The sequence below is a fragment of the Schistocerca nitens genome, chromosome 4 (genome assembly GCF_023898315.1).
Source record: "Schistocerca nitens isolate TAMUIC-IGC-003100 chromosome 4, iqSchNite1.1, whole genome shotgun sequence".
Taxonomy (NCBI): Eukaryota; Metazoa; Arthropoda; class Insecta; order Orthoptera; family Acrididae; genus Schistocerca; species Schistocerca nitens.
Window position 1 is genome coordinate 973922621 of NC_064617.1, and position 21601 is coordinate 973944221.

Below are 21601 nucleotides of genomic sequence, written 5' to 3' on the forward strand. Positions count from 1 at the left end.
TAGGGAATAGGCTTGGAGAACAAGGCAACAGTTGGCAACACTGTATAGAGGGCCACTGGCATCACCATGGATGAGAAACTCTCACACTGGACATCAGTGCACAAAGAGAGCAATCTGGTGTATACTTCAGAAGTCATATGGGTGATTCTCATTGCCTGTATGATTAGCCACTCAAAAGCGGCCTAATTTAGACTTAAGAATTGTAACAGGCGTTTGTACAAGTTGGTGTCCAATCTCATGTTCCTTAAGTGTTAAAAGAGCAAAAACTATTTAAGCTCATCTTTAACTGCAGTTGAGATACAAATGAAAACAAAAAAGACGTGAAAAAAATAAATGGTTACTGGTATTCCAAACTTACAACATGAAATAATACTTTTTCTAAATGAATTTCAGAAGCAACATCATTGGCAAGATCATGTATTGCCTTGATCTTCATTCTTCATTAAAAATAAATGGTTCCTTAGGGTGTTGTCAATCCTCCTCCCCTCCACTATATATATAAATGAAAGAACAGGCAATTTGAAAAGTAAAATAATTACAGTACTACAAACAAAAACTGAACTATCTGCAAATTCAGGGGTACAAATACTTACATCCCTTCGTGGTGAAAGCAAAGTATTAAGGACAATATGATAACAAGGCATATCATAATCAGCATTGGCACTAAAATTGTTGCAACAAACTCATTAACATAACTTCTTTGTGGAACTTCTGCCTTTGAGGGTGCGGACCATATTGTATCTGACTGTATAAGATTATTGTAATGGTCCACTACACCTACTTCATGATGTGCCAGATGTCTCAAAGATGACAACTCTTCAGTAATTACCTGAAAATAGAATCGGGTGTTTAAATCAGTCAGTACAGAATTAAATCACTATGAATAAAAGTAACTTGGAGGACTGTATACATATCTACTCAAGATGTGAGATGATATCATTACATGTTAACTCAAACTATAACTTTCAAAATTACTTAGTTCTAAACAACATCGTTTCATCAAATTCTCTTGATTTGAAAATAAAAGAAAGACAAAGTGCATTTCAGAACATGATGAAAGTTTGGCTTCCTGTTAATGCCCTTAAGACTTCAAGTAAAATAATTAAACTATCTATTTTATATTGGATCTATTTTTTGCCTTAAATGGGATTGTTAGTTAGGTTGTGATAATTTTTCCTGAATCAAAAAAGATGTGAATAATTTTTCATGCATTACCAGTGCACCACTTACCAATCTGAATGCACACCAATCTAATGCAAAGCCTGCATCTCTGAAGAATCTGTCAACTGTTGTACGTTTAAAATCTCTTGGACAGGACAATAATTTCCACAATGGTTTCACTTCTTCTTGCAGTTCAATTAGTGCAGCAGAAAATTCAACTTGGCTTCCCAGCTTCAAAACTACTCTACAGAAAAGTCATATAATACAAAAATTAGAGCTCTCAAATTCATTTCAGGGCGTCAGTACATTGCAAAGCTATTTTTTGTGAATGATGAATTGATATTTCATGATACAGTACAATGCTGTGCTATACTGTCATATATACAAAACTCAAAACAAATAAACCACAGATCACAATGCTGTTATATGAGCTTAATTTAGCATGCTCTTATAAAATGATATATTACAATATTAGCTATGACTTTTATGAACTACCATTGAGATACAACAGAGACCAAGTTGTGTCCTAGATAATAAGATTGGTCAACAGCTTTAAACTCGCAATTATGGATGTGAGGTCTGCAGGGTACATATACACTCCTGGAAATTGAAATAAGAACGCCATGAATTCATTGTCCCAGGAAGGGGAAACTTTATTGACACATTCCTGGGGTCAGATACATCACATGATCACACTGACAGAACCACAGGCACATAGACACAGGCAACAGAGCATGCACAATGTCGGCACTAGTACAGTGTATATCCACCTTTCGCAGCAATGCAGGCTGCTATTCTCCCATGGAGACGATCATAGAGATGCTGGATGTAGTCCTGTGGAACGGCTTGCCATGCCATTTCCACCTGGCGCCTCAGTTGGACCAGCGTTCGTGCTGGACGTGCAGACCGCGTGAGACGACGCTTCATCCAGTCCCAAACATGCTCAATGGGGGACAGATCCGGAGATCTTGCTGGCCAGGGTAGTTGACCTACACCTTCTAGAGCACGTTGGGTGGCACGGGATACATGCGGATGTGCATTGTCCTGTTGGAACAGCAAGTTCCCTTGCCGGTCTAGGAATGGTAGAACGATGGGTTCGATGACGGTTTGGATGTACCGTGCACTATTCAGTGTCCCCTCGATGATCACCAGTGGTGTACGGCCAGTGTAGGAGATCGCTCCCCACACCATGATGCCGGGTGTTGGCCCTGTGTGCCTCGGTCGTATGCAGTCCTGATTGTGGCGCTCACCTGCACGGCGCCAAACACGCATACGACCATCATTGGCACCAAGGCAGAAGCGACTCTCATCGCTGAAGACGACACGTCTCCATTCGTCCCTCCATTCACGCCTGTCGCGACACCACTGGAGGCGGGCTGCACGATGTTGGGGCGTGAGCGGAAGACGGCCTAACGGTGTGCGGGACCGTAGCCCAGCTTCATGGAGACGGTTGCGAATGGTCCTCGCCGATACCCCAGGAGCAACAGTGTCCCTAATTTGCTGGGAAGTGGCGGTGCGGTCCCCTACGGCACTGCGTAGGATCCTACGGTCTTGGCGTGCATCCGTGCGTCGCTGCGGTCCGGTCCCAGGTCGACGGGCACGTGCACCTTCCGCCGACCACTGGCGACAACATCGATGTACTGTGGAGACCTCACGCCCCACGTGTTGAGCAATTCGGCGGTACGTCCACCCGGCCTCCCGCATGCCCACTATACGCCCTCGCTCAAAGTCCGTCAACTGCACATACGGTTCACGTCCACGCTGTCGCGGCATGCTACCAGTGTTAAAGACTGCGATGGAGCTCCGTATGCCACGGCAAACTGGCTGACACTGACGGCTGCGGTGCACAAATGCTGCGCAGCTAGCGCCATTCGACGGCCAACACCGCGGTTCCTGGTGTGTCCGCTGTGCCGTGCGTGTGATCATTGCTTGTACAGCCCTCTCGCAGTGTCCGGAGCAAGTATGGTGGGTCTGACACACCGGTGTCAATGTGTTCTTTTTTCCATTTCCAGGAGTGTAAAAAATATGATTACTTATGGTCATAGTATGAGAGACTCAACATAAAGAGATATCTACATTAACAAGATTCTTCAATCAGGCTTAGTGATTCAACCTATGTTAATATATTGGAGAATCTACTGAGCTGTATTACACCTTTCACTAGAGTCTATTAGGATTGTGAAAAATCCAAAACTGAAAAAGCAGTAACGCAGGACGATTTCATATCATAAAAGTTATTCTGAGCAGTCCTAGAAGTAGTTTTCAGATTGTAAGTTGGTGGAAACAGGGGTACTGTTTATTAATCAAACATACCTAACCTACCTTCAGTTTGCTGACGACATTATAGCGTTGGCTCTAGAGCATATAAACGTCAACAATGAATGGTTGAATGTAATAGAGAAAGAATGAAAGGGCTATAGTAGACATCAATTAGATTTATTTATTACGATTTTCAGTGCCGCTGAAACAAGTTAGTTCCAAAAACTTTTGGCTGATGTGGTTTTGTCATTAACTATAAACAGATCAGATCTGCTGTAAAGGGGGCCCAGTTCTCTGCTACACAGCAGGTGGCCTAGGTCTTGCATTTCACCAAAGATAGTATCGATTTAGCCTGGAAGTACCCTCCAATTTGAGTATAGGTCTTGCAGTGCGTTGCTCCCAAACTCATCCTGTTCAGCACCCTTCACCCAGAGTAGTTGTTGTCACAGCCAATAGCAGGTTCCTCTTTTGGAAGTACAGGGGATAGGCAAAATAATGTGAACACCTGTATTACTTGGGAACGGTTTATTAACACGGAGTTGGTCCCACATTTGCCTGTAATACACCTGCGATTGTTTTTGGAATACTGGCATACAATAATTGTATAATCTCCAGTGGAATGTTATGCCACTCTTCGATCAGAATCTCTTCTAACTCCTGTAGTGACGAGGGAGGCAGAAATCTGCTCTGGAATCTGCGCTCTAATATCACCCACAAGAGTTCGATAATGTTCAAGTGCGGGAAATGTGCTGGCCAGGGAAGATACTGCAGTCCAGTTGCATGCTCCTCATTCCACAATTGTACTGTCCTGGCTTTGTGAATGGGTGTATTATCATCCTGAAATATGGCATCATTGTTGGGGAACAACATTTGAATCATAGGGTGCACCTGACCACTTAAAATGTTCACATAATTGTTGGCTATAACACGGCCTTTGACAATAATGATGGGACTAGCAGAATACCACGATATGGCTACCCACACCATCACACTTCCACCTCCATGATTAAGTGTTGAAAGCAAGCAATCTGGAATGTAGTCTTCTTTTGGCGTTCTCCAGACATAAACCCGGCCCGATGTTGGAAATAACGAAAACGTTGACTCTTCGGACCATACGATGGGTTTCTACTGATCAGATGTTCAGGATTTATGCTCCTGACACCATGTTTTACGCTTCTTTGCATTTTTTGTCATCACTAATGGTTTCGGTATAGCAGCTTGTCCATGAATATTCTCTTTATGGTGTTCTCAGCAGACAGTGTTGAAAGATACGGGGTCTCGAAGATGGCTATTGAGCTCTGCAGTCACTTTAGCTGCCATAGTTTTGTGTTGTTTTGACACAATTTGTGTTAGCATGCAACGATCTCTGTCATTTAGTTTTGATTTGTGCCCACTATTACATTTACATGATGACGTCTTCCCATGTTTTAAGAATGCTGTCTTGGCTTTTGAAGCAGTTGCTCTTGAAACATTCAATAAGTTGGCTGTCTGGGTTACTTGTGCTCCAGCTAATTGGGCCCCCACAATCTGCCCTCTCTGGAACTCTGTTAGGTCTTTCATTGCACGTCGACCTCAGCATCTGAATGCAAATACAAAGAGTGCACTACTCATAAACAACCTGCACTGATGCCTAGTCCATACTGAACACTCACAGTCCAGCGCAACACATGATGTACCTGCATTGTCGACCGTCAAACACAAACATCCCATTACTACTATAGTTCACAATATTTTGCCTATCCCCTGTGTGCCAAGGGTTTTTTAGATCTGTCCTCCACTTCAGCAGCTGGTGGTGCTTGTGGACATGCATTAGCACCCGAGTTCTTTGTAGGAAATTTTTCCTGCACTATAAGCATCTCCTAGGTGGCTGCAGAGAATGCATTGGTTGACAGGGGTGGACTTCCATCTTTGCCCACTCCAATCTTTGTACATCCATCTTTTGATACATTACGGGTCGGCAGGTGTTACTATACCTTTATGTAGTAAGCATGACACATTCAGCTGTAATTACAGGTGTTATTTTATGTGTAATTGATTTTTACATCTACATATCTATACTCTGGAAACCACCATCAGGTGCATGGCAGAGGGTATGTCCCATTGTACCAGTTATTAGGTTTCCTACCTGCTCCAGTCACGTACGGAGTGTGGGAACAATGATTGATTGAATGTCTCTGTGGGTGCAGCAATTATTCCAATCTTATTCTCAGAATCTATATGTGAGTGATGCACAGGGGATTGTAGAATGCTGCTACAGCCACCATTTAAAGCTGGTTCTTGAAACTTTGTTAATAGATTTTGTCAGGATAGTTTACGTCTATCTTCAAGAGCCTTCCAGTTCAGTTCCTTCAGTATCTCTATGACACTCTCCCATGGATTAAACAAACATGTGGCCATTCATGTTACCCTTCCCTTTATATGTCCAATATCCCCTGTTAGTCCTATCTAATATGTGTCCCACACAATTGAGCAATATTCTAGAACTGGACACACGAGTGATTTGTAAGCAATATTTTTTTGTAGACTGATTGCATTTCCCCAGTATTCTGTGAATAAACCAAAGTCTACCACCTGCTATACCCATGATTGAGCCTATGTGATCATTCTATTTCATATCCCTACAAACTATTACACCCAGGTATCTGAATGAGTTGGTGGATTCCAGCAGCAACTCATTGCTCTTATAGTCATACAAAATTTTAGATTTCTGAACATTTAAAGCAGGTTACCAATCTTTTCACCACGTTGAAATCTTATCAAGATCTGGCTGAATATTTATGCACCTTCTTTCAGATGTCCTCTTTGAGGGTATCTACATCAAAACTGGTGACCATGGCGTGGTTGTGGCAGCAATCATTACCAAAATACAAAGGACAACTACAACAAGCAGAAAGATATATATGTTCCGCTCCCGGGATTGGAATGACTCCTTACCCTCTCCCTTAAAACCCACATCCTTTCGTCTTTCCCTCTCCTTCCCTCTTTCCTGATGAAGCAACCGTTGGTTGCGAAAGCTAGAATTTTGTTTGTATGATTGTGTTTGTTTGTGTGTCTATCGACCTGCCAGCGCTTTCGTATGGTAGGTCACATCATCTTTGTTTTTAGATATATATGTTCAGTAAACTAGATAAAAAATCAGTATTGTCATATCTCAATGAGGGACTTGAAACTTTCAGAATGTAGACGGACTATGGCTCAAGTTTAAAAGAATAGTTGACGAGGCACTGGATAGATATGTACCTAGTAGAATGGTTCATAATGGGAGGGAACCTCCACAGTATACAGCCACTGCAAAGAAACTTTTAAAGAAATAGAGATTACTGTATAATAGGTGTAAAGCAAATCATAAAGCTATAGGTAGAGAGGTGCTGAATGAAACGCATTTGGCTGTGAAGAGAGCAATGCATGATGCCCTCAAAGAGCACTGTAGCAGAATATTGCCAAATGACCTTTCACAGAACAAAAAAATAATTCTGGTCGTATGTAAAGACCGTCAGTGGCATCAAAGTTAGTGTCCAGTCCCTAGCGAATCAGACAGGAACTGAAGTTGAAGGTAGAAAATCAAAGGCTGAAATACCTAACTCCAATTTCAAATGTTCCTTTGCAACAAAAAACCCAGGAGAATTGCCTCAATTTAATCCTCATACCACTCAAAAGATGCATGATATAAGTATTAGTGTCAGTGGTGTTGAGAAGAACAAAGGTCCAAGGCCTGATGGAATCCCTGTCAGATTCTATACTGAATTTGTGGCTGAGTTAGCCCCTATTCTAACTATAATCTATTGTAGATGTCTTGAACAAATAACTGTGCCCAGTTCTTGGGAAAAGGTACAGGTCACACCGTCCACAAGAAGAGTAGTAGAAGCTATCCACAAAACTACTGTCCAGTATCCATGACATCAATTTGTTGTAGAATCTTATAACATATTCTGAGCTCAAGCGTTATGATGTATGTCAAACAAAATGACCTCCTCAATGCTAACCAGCATGGATTTCAAAAATATCAATCATGTGAAACCCAGCTTGCACTTTTCTCACATGACACACTGAAAGCTTCGGATCAAGGCAACCAGGTAGATGCAGTATTTCTTGTTTTGTGAAAAGTATTTGACTCCATACTGCACCTACACTTATCATCAAAAGTTTGATCATATGGGGTACCAAGTGAAATTTGTGTCTCGATTGAGGACTTTTTGCAGGGAGGACACAGCATGTTATGTTGCATGGAGAGGCATGTCAGATGTAGAAGTAATTTTGGGTGTGCCCCAGGGAAGCATATTGGGGCCTTGTTGTTTTTATTGTATATTAATGACCTTGCAGACACTGCTCATAGTAAAATCAAGCTTGTTGCAGATGATGAAGTCTATTTGTTCTCGTTACATACAATATATTTCCATCATGAGTGGAGTTCCTATTTATCTGTCCTAGGTAGTTTTCAGAGAAGGCATTTAGTGAAGTTTTACAGGATGTCTTATCAAGTCCACCACAACCGTTCATTGTTGGCGCACAGGAGGGAGGGATGTTGACAGAGAGAGAGAGAGAGAATCTTCTGAAGCTCTAAACTGTATACTGGAAACTTAGGAGGAAGTAACATTTTGGATATATGACAAACAGGGATAAGGCAATAGCACTTATCCATAATTTCAGGGACTGAGAGAAACATTAAGATTTGCTTAGTCAAAGTGGAGAAAATATGGAAGTAATTAACTGATACAATAGGATACTGTTGATAGGACAATTTTTTTCTTATGCAACCAAGCTGGGGACTAGCATTAGAAATGGTGTTAAGCAATGTTAATTAATGTTAAGATTCAAAGGTAGTCTTAACATAAAATGCTATGATGGTTAATGAACCAATTTTATTTTAAATTGCCTTAAAAGGAGTTCTGCATCAATGGTGTTTATCATTTAGTGTGTTAAAGATTTGGAGAGATGGTAGTTCTGAGGGGAACTGTTCACATTTCTGAGTTCAGTGTACCTTACATACCTGTGTAAGGTAACAAGACGTTTCCCTTACAGCAGTGTACAGCTATTTTGAATGTACTCAGATAGTAGGGCTAATAGAGTAGGTACCAATGTTGTTACTTTAAAGTTTAAAAGAACATAAACCCTTCCTAGATATGTCCACTATGAAAGCCATGTTCAGGGCAGCAATGTCCATACCAAAACAGTGTTCACATATCAGTACTCTGCCTAACATGAAATTGATTATATAAAGAAAATATCTAATGGCTCAGTTAACATTAATGGAAATTTAATATACAACTAGGAGTTAAGTTTTGTGCGCTGGTGTGGTAAATTTTATAATGGGAGTTTCAGCAGATAACCACACCTGGGAGGGTATTAAAATTTTTCTGCAGGGTGGTAGTTATGGTTTGGTTAACTTTTGTAAGGGAAAATATTCTTATATTTTGTTGAAATATTGATTAATATGGTTATGTCTTAAGAGGTGATTTCATACCTATGCTTAACTTAAAAGGACTTAGACTTAAGTAATAGGCACTAATACCTAAGCAAATGTTATCATATTTAGTATATGTGTATACTTTGCACTCTGTCTTGCCTGTCTCCCTGGCCCACACCAGTGTCCCCTCAACGGTGTATTTGTGTGCTATATGGAACGGAATGGTCCGTAGGATTATAACTCACTGGGGCCCATGATATGACACAAGGTGGGTAGACTAGATCCTCAAAAACTCAATGCTGCAAAAGAAGCAGTCGATCCAATGATGTCATCACACCTTTCGGTTTGTTCAAGTTCTTGGTAATGTCATACAGACTAAAAATGCTGCACATATGTGGCAGCATTTCATTGACAGTGTGGTTTTTAATGTCCCTAATTGCTATGCCTACATAGAAGATTTATTAGTGATCTCTAAAAACAATGAAGCACATGACAGGCACCTCAAACAAGTCCTTGGTGCCTTAGATCAAAATCAACAAGGACAAACTACAGCTTTGCCAGAAACAAGTCACATTTCTAGGACAAACTGTCTCCGCTTCAGGAATATGACTGACAGATGACTGGTTGATGCTCGTATGAAATCTTCCGTGACCACAAACATTCCATGACCTCTGGTGGTATCTAAGAATCTTAATTTTTTACCAGAGAAATATCCCACATGCAGCAGACATCCAGGTTCCCCTCACTGATGCATTAATAGGATAAAACACCCACAGACATTGCTTGCTCACATGGTTTGAAGACATGCAAGTGGTCTTTGCACGTTCGGGCAACAGTTTGGTTTCAGCAGTGGCTTTAGTGCACCAGGTGTTGGGCGCGCCTCTTACGATCACTACCGACATCAGCGAGATAGCAATAGGGGCAGTACTCCAACAAATCACCAACAAGTAGGTGCAACCACTTCAGTCTTTCTCCAACAAGCTATCAAAAGCCCAAAAGTACTCTGTATTTGACAAGAACTTTTAGCAATAAATGAAGCCATCCACTATTTCAATGAAGATACTGATGGGTGAGGGGTTGTGATTTATACAGTCCATATGCCATGCATGGATGCGATTCGACATCTGTCAACACTAGTTACTCTGAGACAATTTAGATACATGGACTATAATTCTCAGTCTGCTATGAACGACTGTAATTATGGGGCTTACGGGGAGCAGATAACACAGAGCAGACTACCTCTCATGGGTCAATACCATATCGTTCCAACAGGACTATCTCAAGCTTGTCACTAACTGCTTCATATGGCCAAACATTAGAGACACAAAGCTATGGACACACATGTGCACTGCTTGTCTACAAAGCAAAGTCGGCTGTCAGGCGTAACTGCCAATAGGCCATTTCACAATTCTGTGGGGACAATTTTGTCACATTCAATTGGACCTCATCGGCCCTTTACTGGAATCATCAGGACAAAAATACATCCTCTTCAAGGCTGATCATATAACACGATGGGTTGAAGCGACTCCGGTGACCGACATTACGGCAGAAGCCACAGCTATGGCACATGTGCATACATGGATTGTCCAGTTCAACTGACCACTCACAATAATGGTGGACTAAGGACAACAGTTAGAGGCCTCACTAAAGCATTCACGTATCACAGCAGTGAATGGGCAGAAGCACTCCCTTGGGTCTTTCTAGGGGTGTGCACTGCTGCTAAAGAGAATCTAAAGGGGTCACTTGTTGAATTGCTATACAGAGGGACACACTAACGGCAGACCTTTTCACATGACCCATGGACAACAAAAATGGTTCAAATAGCTCTGAGCACTATGGGACTTAACATCTGAGGAGGCATGGACAACAACCCACAACCATTACCAGTACTACTACAAGCAGTACACAGAAGAATTCAGCGCATCACCATTCCGCCACCAAGGCCCCACACAGCACCACCTAAAACTTCGTACACAAGGCACTGGTCACAACGCAAATGATCATGCTGCGTGACGACATGCTCCGACCTGCACTCCCTCCCTCTTACAAGGCCCCATACTGAGTCATCAGCCACAGCGACAACAGTTTTCGAATCAAGATCGACGGCAAACAGACAATGCTGGCCATCAACCGTATGAAGCTGAGGTGGGCCCTGGAAGATCTTTCCACCAGCTCCACATCACATTTGTCGTCACCATCTACGTCAACAGAACATGAACGACCGGCATCCCCCGTGCAATGGCCAACAACAGTGGATGACGAAGTGCCACTTCCCACCTTGGTGTCTGGCTGACCACAACGGCTCCAGCGACACCTCAGGGATTAAAAACTCACATAAGTAGCGGCAGTGATTCATGATGAAACAAGAGTAGCTTTAAATGAATGAATAAGTACATATGTACTGTATTAGAGTAAATGATTTCAGTGCAAGGAAATACTACTACAGTAAACACACTGGATCAATTAACAACACTCTTTATTTAAATTTATCTGGTTATGTCGTGAAAAAAATAACGATAATGTCCAGGAATAATAACAGATAATGATAAAAGGAAAAAAGTAATGTACAAAATAAAGTTTGTGACAAAACAAGCTGAGATAATTTTGCTTCCCCTCTTGTTTTGCCATCTGCATCCTTAAAATTCATTTTGTTCTTAACTAATTACCATTAACATATGTGAGTATAATCTGCATTTTCATAAAACAGGAAGTTTGGCCATCAGTTTTAAAGAATATGGCACCAAATCTAATTTCGTGCTTAGTTTTATGTTGTTGTTGTTGTTGTGGTTTTCAGTCCAGAGACTGGTTTGATGCAGCTCTCCATGCTACTCTCTCCTGTGCAAGCTTCTTCACCTACTGCAACCTACATCCTTCTGAATCTGTTTAGTGCATCATCTCTTGGTCTCCCTCTACGATTTTTACCATTTACGCTGCCCTCCAATACTAAATTGGTGATCCCTTGATGCCTCAGAACATGTCCTACCAACCGATCCCTTCTTCTACTCAAGTTGTGCCACAAACTCGTCTTATCCCCAATTCTATTCAATACCTCCTCATTAGTTATGTGGTCTACCCATCTAATCTTCAGCATTCTTCTGTAGCACCACATTTCAAAAGCTTCTATTCTCTTCTTGTCTAAACTATTTATCGTCTACGTTTCACTTCTATACATGGCTACACTCCATACAAATACTTTCAGAAACGACTTCCTGACACTTAAATCTATATTAGATGTTAACAAATTTCTCTTCTTCAGAAAAACTTTCCTTGCCATTGCCAATCTACATTTTATACCCTCTCCACTTTGACCATCACCAGTTATTTTGCTCCCCAAATAGCAAAACTCATTTACTACATTAAGTGTCTCATTTCCTAATCTAATTCCCTCAGCATCACCCAATTTAATTCAACTACATTCCATTATCCTCGTTTTGCTTTTGTTGATGTTCATCTTATATCCTCCTTTCAAGACACTGTCCATTCCATTCAGCTGCTCTTCTAGATCTATTGCTGTCTCTGACAGTATTACAATGTCATCGGCGAAACTAAAAGTTTTTATTTCTTCTCCATGGATTTTAATTCCTATTCCGAATTTTTCTTTTGTTTCCTTCACTGCTTGCTCAATATACAGATTGAATAACATCTAGGATAGGCTACAACCCTGTCTCACTTCTTTCCCAACCACTGCTTCCCTTTCATGTCCCTCGACTCTTATAACTGCCATCTGGTTTCTGTACAAATTGAAAATAGCCTTTCGCTCCCTGTGTTTTACCCATGCCACCTTCAAAATTTGAAAGAGAGTATTCCAGTCAACATTGTCAAAAGATTTCTCTAAGTCTACAAATGCTAGAAACATAGGTTTGCCTTTACTTAAGCACCTTCTAAGATAAGTTGTAGGGTCAGTATTGCCTCACGTGTTCTAAAATTTCTACAGAATCCAAACTGATCTTCCCTGAGGTCAGTTTCTACCAGTTTTTCCATTTGCCTTTACAGAACTCATGTTAGTTTTTTTGCAGCCATGATTTAGTAAACTGATAGTTCAGTAATTTTCACATCTGTCAAACCTGCTTTCTTTGGGACTGGAATTATTATATTCTTCTTGAAGTATGAGAGTATTTCACCTGTCTCATACATCTTGCTCACCAGATGGTAAAGTTTTGTCCGGGCTGGCTCTCCCAAGGCTATCAGTAGTTTTAATGGAATGCTGTCTACTCACGGGGCCTTGTTTTGACGTAGGTCTTTCAGTGCTCTGTCAAACTCTTCACGTAGTATCATATCTCCCATTTCATCTTCATCTACATCCTCTTCCATTTCCATAATATTGGCCTCAAGAACATCGCCCTTCTATAGAACCTCTTATACTCCTTCCATCTTTCTGTTTTCCCTTCTTTGCTTAGAACTGGGTTTCCATCTGAGCTCTTGATATTCATGCAAGTGGTTTTCTTTTCTCCAAAGGTGTCTTTAATTTTCCTGTAGGCAGTATCTATTTTACCTCTACATCCTTACATTTGTCCTCTAGCCATTCCTGCTTAGCCATTTTGCACTTCCTGTCGATCTCATTTTTGAGACATTTGTATTCCTTTTTGCCTGCTTCATTTACTGCACTTTTGTATTTTCTCCTTTCATTAATTAAATTCAATATGCTGGCTGACTAGCCTGAAGGACCCGATGGGTCAATTGGTGAGATAGACACTGAGGCTTCAGGAGTATAATGTCACAGCGGTATGCAAAACTGGATGCAAACACAAAGACACTGACTGCATTTGAAGGACTCCTTTGGCAGAACACAGTACCATGAGGGAAATCTAAGTTAAGGGGCTCCGGAAAGGCTCAAAATCATGAAAAGTTCAATTTTTACTTCTTTGCGTTTTCTGAATCTGCAGACTATGACCTTTTAATAGATATATAATTTATTAAATTCCGAAGACTACAACTATTTTTAAATTTTTTTTGAAATGTGTTCTACATGGGCGTGACCCACTGTGGCGCTGTTAAACTGCTGTCAAACGGTGTTATTATTAACGTCCGTGTTCATCAGGTACATTTTAGTGATGTGAGATAAAGTATGTGTTGTGGCTAACCTGTGATGGTTCAATATATATCGCTGGTGTGATTGTCGATTGTTTCATGTTTATTTACTCTGTCGTTATCTCGAAAATATTCGTAATTAATTCTGTTTCTTGAGTCTCTGTTTTGTTGAAGTATAATAATGAGTAAAAGTAAAGTTATTAGAAATCCTCTGAAGGCTTTTAAGAAAAGGAGAAATGTTGGCAACATTGTAAGGTGCAAGGTATTTAGAAATATGGGAATGAAGATAGGTTCTAACATGGTACGAGCGATGCTTGCTTTAGACAAGGAACGCCTTCGGGCTGCAGACAGGGCTGTAAAGAGTCTAGAAATACAAGCAAGAGTAAACAGGAGGAGGAACAAGAGGAAGCTGGAGGAGGAGTTTGCAGAGGATGAAGATAATCCATCCTATGGACCTGGAATGCACTAAAAAGTTAATCCAATCTTTGTCGCTCGATTCCCAAAACTTTTATTTTCTCATACTAATTACATGTTTTCTAAGGATCTTCCAAACATATTTGTTTCAAACTTTCAGTAAATGTTACACAGTACCTTCTGCATAATTTAACACAGCCTTTTTCCAAAAAAACTGTATATTTTTGAATATATAAATAAAAAATTGCAAAAAAAGTTGTGAATTTTCATTACAATTGAAAAAAAATCATCTTTAATAACTGAACTAAAATTTTGTAAAATCCCTGTGTTAAGTTGTAGCCCATATTCCAATAAATAATCTGTAAAATGTTCAACTTCCTACCTCAAATACTTTGTGAGGAAAGATGTAATTTATAAGCGTTATTTTAACATTGCACGTATAGGGTGTTCCGGAGCCCCTTAGTCACTGCAGCACCAAACAACACTGCTGCTCAACAGATGAAGATACAACATAGATGAAAACAACAGAAGCTTTGAAGAATGAGGAAATGACCAAATGAGGATTACAGTTTATGAACAGACTATTGTATATGAGGAACTATGATCTGATGAGACCCAACCACCAGCAATTATTTGTTATTTCTTATTTATCATTTCTATAATATTTACAAATTTTGTAAATAACTGCACTCTCCATCCACAAGATCAGTTGTGTTCTGGCCCTGTGTTGATGTTATTCATAAATGTGCTTGTAGTGTTATATTACACTGATGATCCAACTTTTGGATTTGGACTTGAGTGTGGTTATGCTGTGACATTCCTTGGTTTTGAGGCCTGGTAGCAATGCTAACCACTACGCCACACTAATGACACCCGAGCCCACAGAAATATTTATAATCATTGCACTAAAATCAGACGGCCTATGATGTACTTACACCCGCACAGATATGCGAACATCTACACAGATGTATTAACAAGTACACAGATGTTGTAAATGTGTTAACAATGTGGGAGAAGATAGATTGCTACTTACTGTAAAGATGACACATTAAGTTGCAGACAGCCACAGTTAAAAGACACTTACACAAAAGCTTACAGCCACAGTCTTTGTCAGAAAAAGAAAGAGAAACACACAGGTCCCTCTTTCCCACTGGGCATACTGGGCACTGGTCCAGTCACAGTCGTGCCAACAGAGGTTTGCCAGATTACATTGGACAATAGTTTGGTCACAGTGTGTCTGATCTCAATCATTGCATTTTTGATGGGATCAAGGATGTTAGGATAGGATGGGTCAGAATACGTTCTGTCAAGGAGGTTAGCGACTATTTTAACCTCCTTGGGAAGGATGGATGCCAGGATGTCCCTGTGCTTGGAGACAAGTGCTGAATCGCCACTTTCACTATGGAAGAGGGCACAATATGCAGTTAACAGATACTGGTCAGCAATTACGCTTCTTAATTTCCTTGGGAGGAACACTACATAAGACAGTTTCTTGCATACTTGCTCAGTGTGTCTATTCCATGTGAGTCTGTGGTATATTACAAAACCCAGCAGTTTCACAGCTTCTACATTGTTCAGATACGTTTGTTTTCTGAGGCTGCATGACATACTGGTATGCTGAGTTTTGCCTGTACATATTTTCATCATAAATGCAGACAACGCCCAAGTGTACTCATTTGGTAAGCAGACTCTGCCAACATTCATACCTGGAAAATGTAGAACCTGTGAAACTGTTGCGTTTGTAATAGACCATGAACTCACGTGGAATGGACACACTGTGCATGTGTGCAAGAAACTGTCATGCAGAGTATAACTCCTGAGCGTAGAAGCAGAAATTGCAATAATTCTTTTTGCTTGTTAGGGGAAGATTTTCAGTGGGTCAAAATGCACTGACAGATTTTGTTTTCTGGTTGCTACAGAGCAGAGTGCAAACACTATAAACTGACAATCAGCGGCGAGTGTAAACAAACTAGAATTATGAATGTCAGAGGGGAGGGGAGCCATGTGGGGAAACAAGCCCCCCCCCCCCCTCCCTCTTGCAGGGCAGCCCCAGCCTAAACCTGCTTTCTCTTTTTATGCAAAAGCAGAAATGATATGTAGTCAGAGAGATTGCCAATCCCTTCTGGTGTTGTGAGCATTGTAACTGAACTCCATAATGAACCAGGATTAGTCTCTTCACTCATTTCAAAATAAGAAAAGAAAACAAAGGGCAATGCACAACATAAAGTATTTGGTAGAGGCTACCATGCAATTGCTTACTGGGGTTGACAATGTTATGAGCAAGGTAGTTCAGGTCTGCCCTCTATCTGTGCCTATACAACCATAGTTTGAAACAACCACCACCTAAACCACCAAGTTACATTGCGCACAATGTACCAACTTTTGAACTTCACCTAGCAGTCAAATGCACATGTTTCATTGGTTTAAGATGCTAGATCCCCCCACTGAGTCATATGTTGCATTATGCAGTCTGTACCTTATACAAACATTCAACCACCCACAACTGGCCTGGCAACAGAGCTTCAAGTGAGCTCACTGATAAGCTGTTACAATTATGCACTTTTTAGTTTGCAGACATATTGTCACACACATTATTTCTCCAAATTGGGCTTTGGCAGATGATGTGCAATACAGTAACTGAAAATCGGTTACATATTCGATACTTTTAAGTAGGAGATAAGCTATTCCACTCTATCTCTGATACAATAGATCTTCTAGATACATCATCATCATCACTATCATCATCACCATCATTATCATCATTTCTACTTTGTTCCATCTTATTTGATAGATTGACATATGAAGCTTTCCCACTAATCTACAATTCACTATGCAATATCATTTATTAGGTGATCTTGCACTTTTGCATTTTATGGCAGAATTCACTTTTATCTAAAATATGAGTTTTTTAGGTCCCCAGTGATCACTTATCTCAAGATCTGTCATTCCGTCAATCAGCTAGCCACCGAGAGGAGAAATCATGAACCTATCAAAATGAATGCCAACACATTTACCTTATACAGACTCTACTTCTGAGAAAGGGTTTTTTTTTTCATGTCGGACATGAAGTCTGCTATTGGCTTTGTGTGATCATGGGAAACCATGGCATTTGCTGAGCATTTTTATGTGGTGGCTACCAAAATCCAAACTCCAAGTGTTCACTTGCCTCCAGCTCCACTCAATAGTTATTTGTGCTTGCTCATACCTTACTTGACACACCACATGGACTGCGATGGCCAAACTTTTAACATATCTCAGCTGCTGTCTGCCAAGAAGTGAGTGTTACTTTATAGATGGCATGGGAAGAGAAGGCTATGCCATTGGCACTATGTGCTACAATAAATTCTTAATGAAGTTAACTCTTAGCTAAAGTTCAAAACATTCAACTTACCCCTCCCTCTCATTTGGGCTCAAAGGTAATCTGGCTCCCAGCTGCACAGCTGATTCAAGGAACGTTACATATAAATCAGCATGGCTCTGTGGCCACAGATTATTTCGAAACACGTCTAAGAGTCTGTTCATTCTAAGTTCATCAAACATATCCTCAACATTCAAGTTATCAATCTTCAGCTGGACTTCATATTTTGCTGGATCTGGAAACAAAATTATTGGTATGTGATCAACTGCAAGAGTTTCATCTTTGTAATATTTCATGAAGCAATTATATTTTAACTAAAGTTCAGTCTTGATCCCAACACTTATGTCTCAATAACATAGGTGACTGGTTTCCGTTATATTTATATAACCATCTTCAGACCCATGGCTTCCTTGGAGGATGATAGGCGGAGCTCTCCTCAGCTGCTACGAAGTCACTGTTTCCAAAAATGTTTACCAAAACTGTATTTCATGAAGCAAGTTGAAAGCACATTGTTGTTCCCTTTTCAGGTGGTTGAAGCAGTTTAGGAGACTCCTGGCAGGAATGTTGAGGGGAAATAGGTACTACACAGGAGAGATGTGGAGGGCCAGAGTATGAAAAACTGGTAATGGGATATGGAAAAGATACAATTGGTGAGGTAAGGTTGTGATATAATTCTATTAAACTCACTGATCTTATTATAAATCCAAGACTGACTGCAACCACTCGATATATGGGGTGTCTAAGGAGGAATGCTTAATATTTGGTGATATGACGGGAACAATCATTCGAAGTAAAAATGTCTAGTCAACATGGGCTGTAAAATGCATATCTTAAGAACTATGAGCACTTCTTCATCTTTGATACTGTGAAACAAATCTCTCTTAATGCAACCTCTTTGATTTCCATACTTTTGAGTTGACATAGTATGGACCGAAACAAAAAAAAAAAAAAAAAAAAAAAAAAAAAAAAAAAAAAAAAAATATTGTCTGGTAAACATGAGCTCTAAAATGCATACCATAAGAGCAAGAACACTTGTTCATCATCCTTGCTGCTGTGAAACACATCTCTACTACTGAACAAGTGATCATAGCTCTTTACAGTATGCATTTTAGAGCTCATATTTACTTGACTTTTTGTATTGAATGATAATCCGTCATATCACTGAATATTGACCATTCCTCCTGGGACACCCTATATACTTAATTGGTTACTTTGAAGGGCATTTTTAACAAAACCTAAAATTCTCATGTAGTAAAAATTATTTCTGTTGTAACATAGCAGACACTTTTGCCCACTACATAAAACTGCTTGAAATTATCCATCCCTTCTATATGGATCTTTTTACTTGTATTTACTTAATCAGATTCCTTCACGTTATTTCTGTTTTCATACTTTGTTTCTCTTTGAAAAGCATAAGTAACTGATGTATCACAGTTGACACGCAAGGTCAAGCTACTATGGATTCGCTTGCCTGGTTTAAATCCGGGCCTACCGTGCCGGCCTCTGACTTAACCTCAGTTCAGCCACTAACCCAGGAGACACTGACGACACCATCATCACCCCCTACTGGCCGCCCCGCCTGCCCAAGCTACCGCCCTTACACAAGGACAACCCAGCGTCTTGGTTCACCCTCGCCAAGCATCTATTCGAGTTACATCATGTGTCTGACGACAACTCAAAGTTTCTCTGCCTTGTCACACACCTCCACGACCACTCGGATTTGATTTGTGACCTGCTCCTTTCGCTGCCGCCTGCATCAAAATACGAGTTTGCAAAGAAGGCTATAATGGAACGACATGCTTGCTTGCCACAAGAGTTAATAATCAAGATTCTCTACACGGAGCACCTGAGGGAACACACCCCCTCACAACTGTGGCACCACCTATGCCTGAAGCCATGCTACGGGCTGTGTGGTCTGCCAAACTACCTACCGACCTACAGATCCATCTGTTACCACACTCGTTCAAGTCCATCGGCTCCCGCCTATGCATCGCTGACCAGTTGTATTCGATACTGTAGCAACATCAGCCAGTTCATTCCACACCGTTCATCGGCACAACCGCCCCTGCATACTGACCTTCAGCCGGCAGAGGCAGGGCTCACTCCACCGTCACCTTATCTACTTCTCCTGGCAGCATCGGCTCACTCTCTCTGCTGTCCGAGCACTCCAGGATCGCCCACGCACCTTACATACCGGTCCATTTATCAGAAAAAATCAACGAGGGCAAGCCGCCACCACTGTCACAGTCTCCACCTCCTCCTCACCCTGCTCACCCTTTCTGCTGGTACCACAAAGTGTTCGGCGACGATGCCAAGAAATGCAGGTTGCCATGCCAACACCCAAATGCCGACTGCAGGAACTAAGAGACGCCGAGTCCTGTGGGGAACCTAACGGGCGTCCTCTTACATTACACTCCGTTCACTCGTACGCCCAGCCGAGTGGTCGTCTCTATGTGACTGACATTGCATCAGGTCTAACTTTTCTGGTTGACACTGGTGCTGACATGTCGATCATACCTACTTCGATGGCTCCACCCGCTTCTTCACAGACAAAGTCACTTCTATGAGCTGTCAATGCATCAACATTACCTACCTCAGGCTCAGTAAAGGTTACAGTGACCCCACCTCTTTCTCTACGTTTTCCATGGACATTCTAAATTGCCGACATCGATGAACCAATCCTCGGTATGGATTTTTTGTCTCATTACGAACTATCCCCGAAAGTTGTACAGGGTTCAGTGCTCCACCATCCTACAAACATTCACACACCGTGTACCCGCACCTATGTTCAACGCTCTGTTTCCACTGCAACATACAATATCATAAGCGAGTGCTCCACCCCCGTGGGCAACATTGTGGCCTGCGTTACTGACCTACTGTCAGAATACGACTCGGTGACGCAACTCCGCCAGGACAACAAGAAGCTGAAACAGCACATTACATTCACTTACAACGAGCTCTTTGCGGCTCGTACCTCGCTTCTGCAACTGCAGTCCACAGCACCGCCACCTAAACAAGACTGCTCGGCTGAGCCTAGCTCGAACTCTCACCAGGTTAGTTTACAAACTTTACTTGCGAGTGACGTTCCAACCCCCTCGTCGCGATCGCCTCATCCAGTGCAGTGTGTTTCAAACAGTGCTGCTAATGACAGTTGCACGCACGTCACGACCATGCCCACCTCTCGGACAGCTACCGCACGTGTTGATAAACATTCTCCCTCTCTCACTCACCGGCCACATGACCCAGCGGCCATTGTGACCCCATGTGCGACGCCAGTGCTGCTCTCGCCCACGCCGGTTGTCCAGTGCAAGGTTAACAGCGGACAGTCACCGTCCGTTCCCCTTCGCTTGGCACTGCGCGCGCACCCACCCCCTCCACATATGACTTGGCGACGCAACTCCACCAGGACAATGAGAAGCTGAAATAACGCATCGCAATCACTTGCAGCGAGCTATTCACGGCTCGTACCTCGCTTCTGCAACTGCAGTCCATGGTGCCGCCACCTAAACGAGATTGCTTGGCCGAGCTCCCGTAAGAGACATGTGACTTTTGTGTTACCTTTACCCCACTCGCGCTAACGGCTATGCTCGTCGCGCCCTACTCGTCTGAAGACTCGGCACTAGGACATTAACCAATCTCATGTGCAGTTCTCAGTTTCTTCCATCACTGATGAAACGACACACAAAATAGTTACCACTGCAGGCCCTCCTATTAGGCATAAGGTCCAATGCCTCAACCCTATCAAGTTGCACGTGCCCAGAAGCAGATTAATGAACTTTCGGCGGCAGGTGTTCTGCAACCTTCAGATAGCAACTGGTCTTCACCAACCCACCTCGTCCCCAAACATGACGGATCTTTTTGAATGTGCGGTGACTACAGATGCTTAAACACTCGTACCGTCATGGACAATTACTCAGTGACGAACATCAATGATTTCATTCATATGTTATCAGGCGCCACAGTTTTCAGTGTTACTG

At 41.7% G+C, this 21601-nt stretch overlaps 1 protein-coding gene across 2 annotated transcripts in view; it reads right to left on the bottom strand.

Annotated features, from left to right (window-relative positions):
* Window positions 1-21601, bottom strand: part of LOC126253670 (epsilon-sarcoglycan) — a 108458-nt gene that overhangs the window by 34253 nt on the left and 52604 nt on the right. For both annotated transcript variants that reach the window (XM_049955192.1, XM_049955191.1), the window contains exons 4-6: window positions 17658-17859; window positions 1231-1405; window positions 594-829 (exon numbers count right to left, since the gene is read on the bottom strand). In XM_049955192.1, the coding sequence (XP_049811149.1) occupies window positions 594-829; window positions 1231-1405; window positions 17658-17859 (613 nt within the window). The remainder of the gene's footprint in view (window positions 1-593; window positions 830-1230; window positions 1406-17657; window positions 17860-21601) is intronic.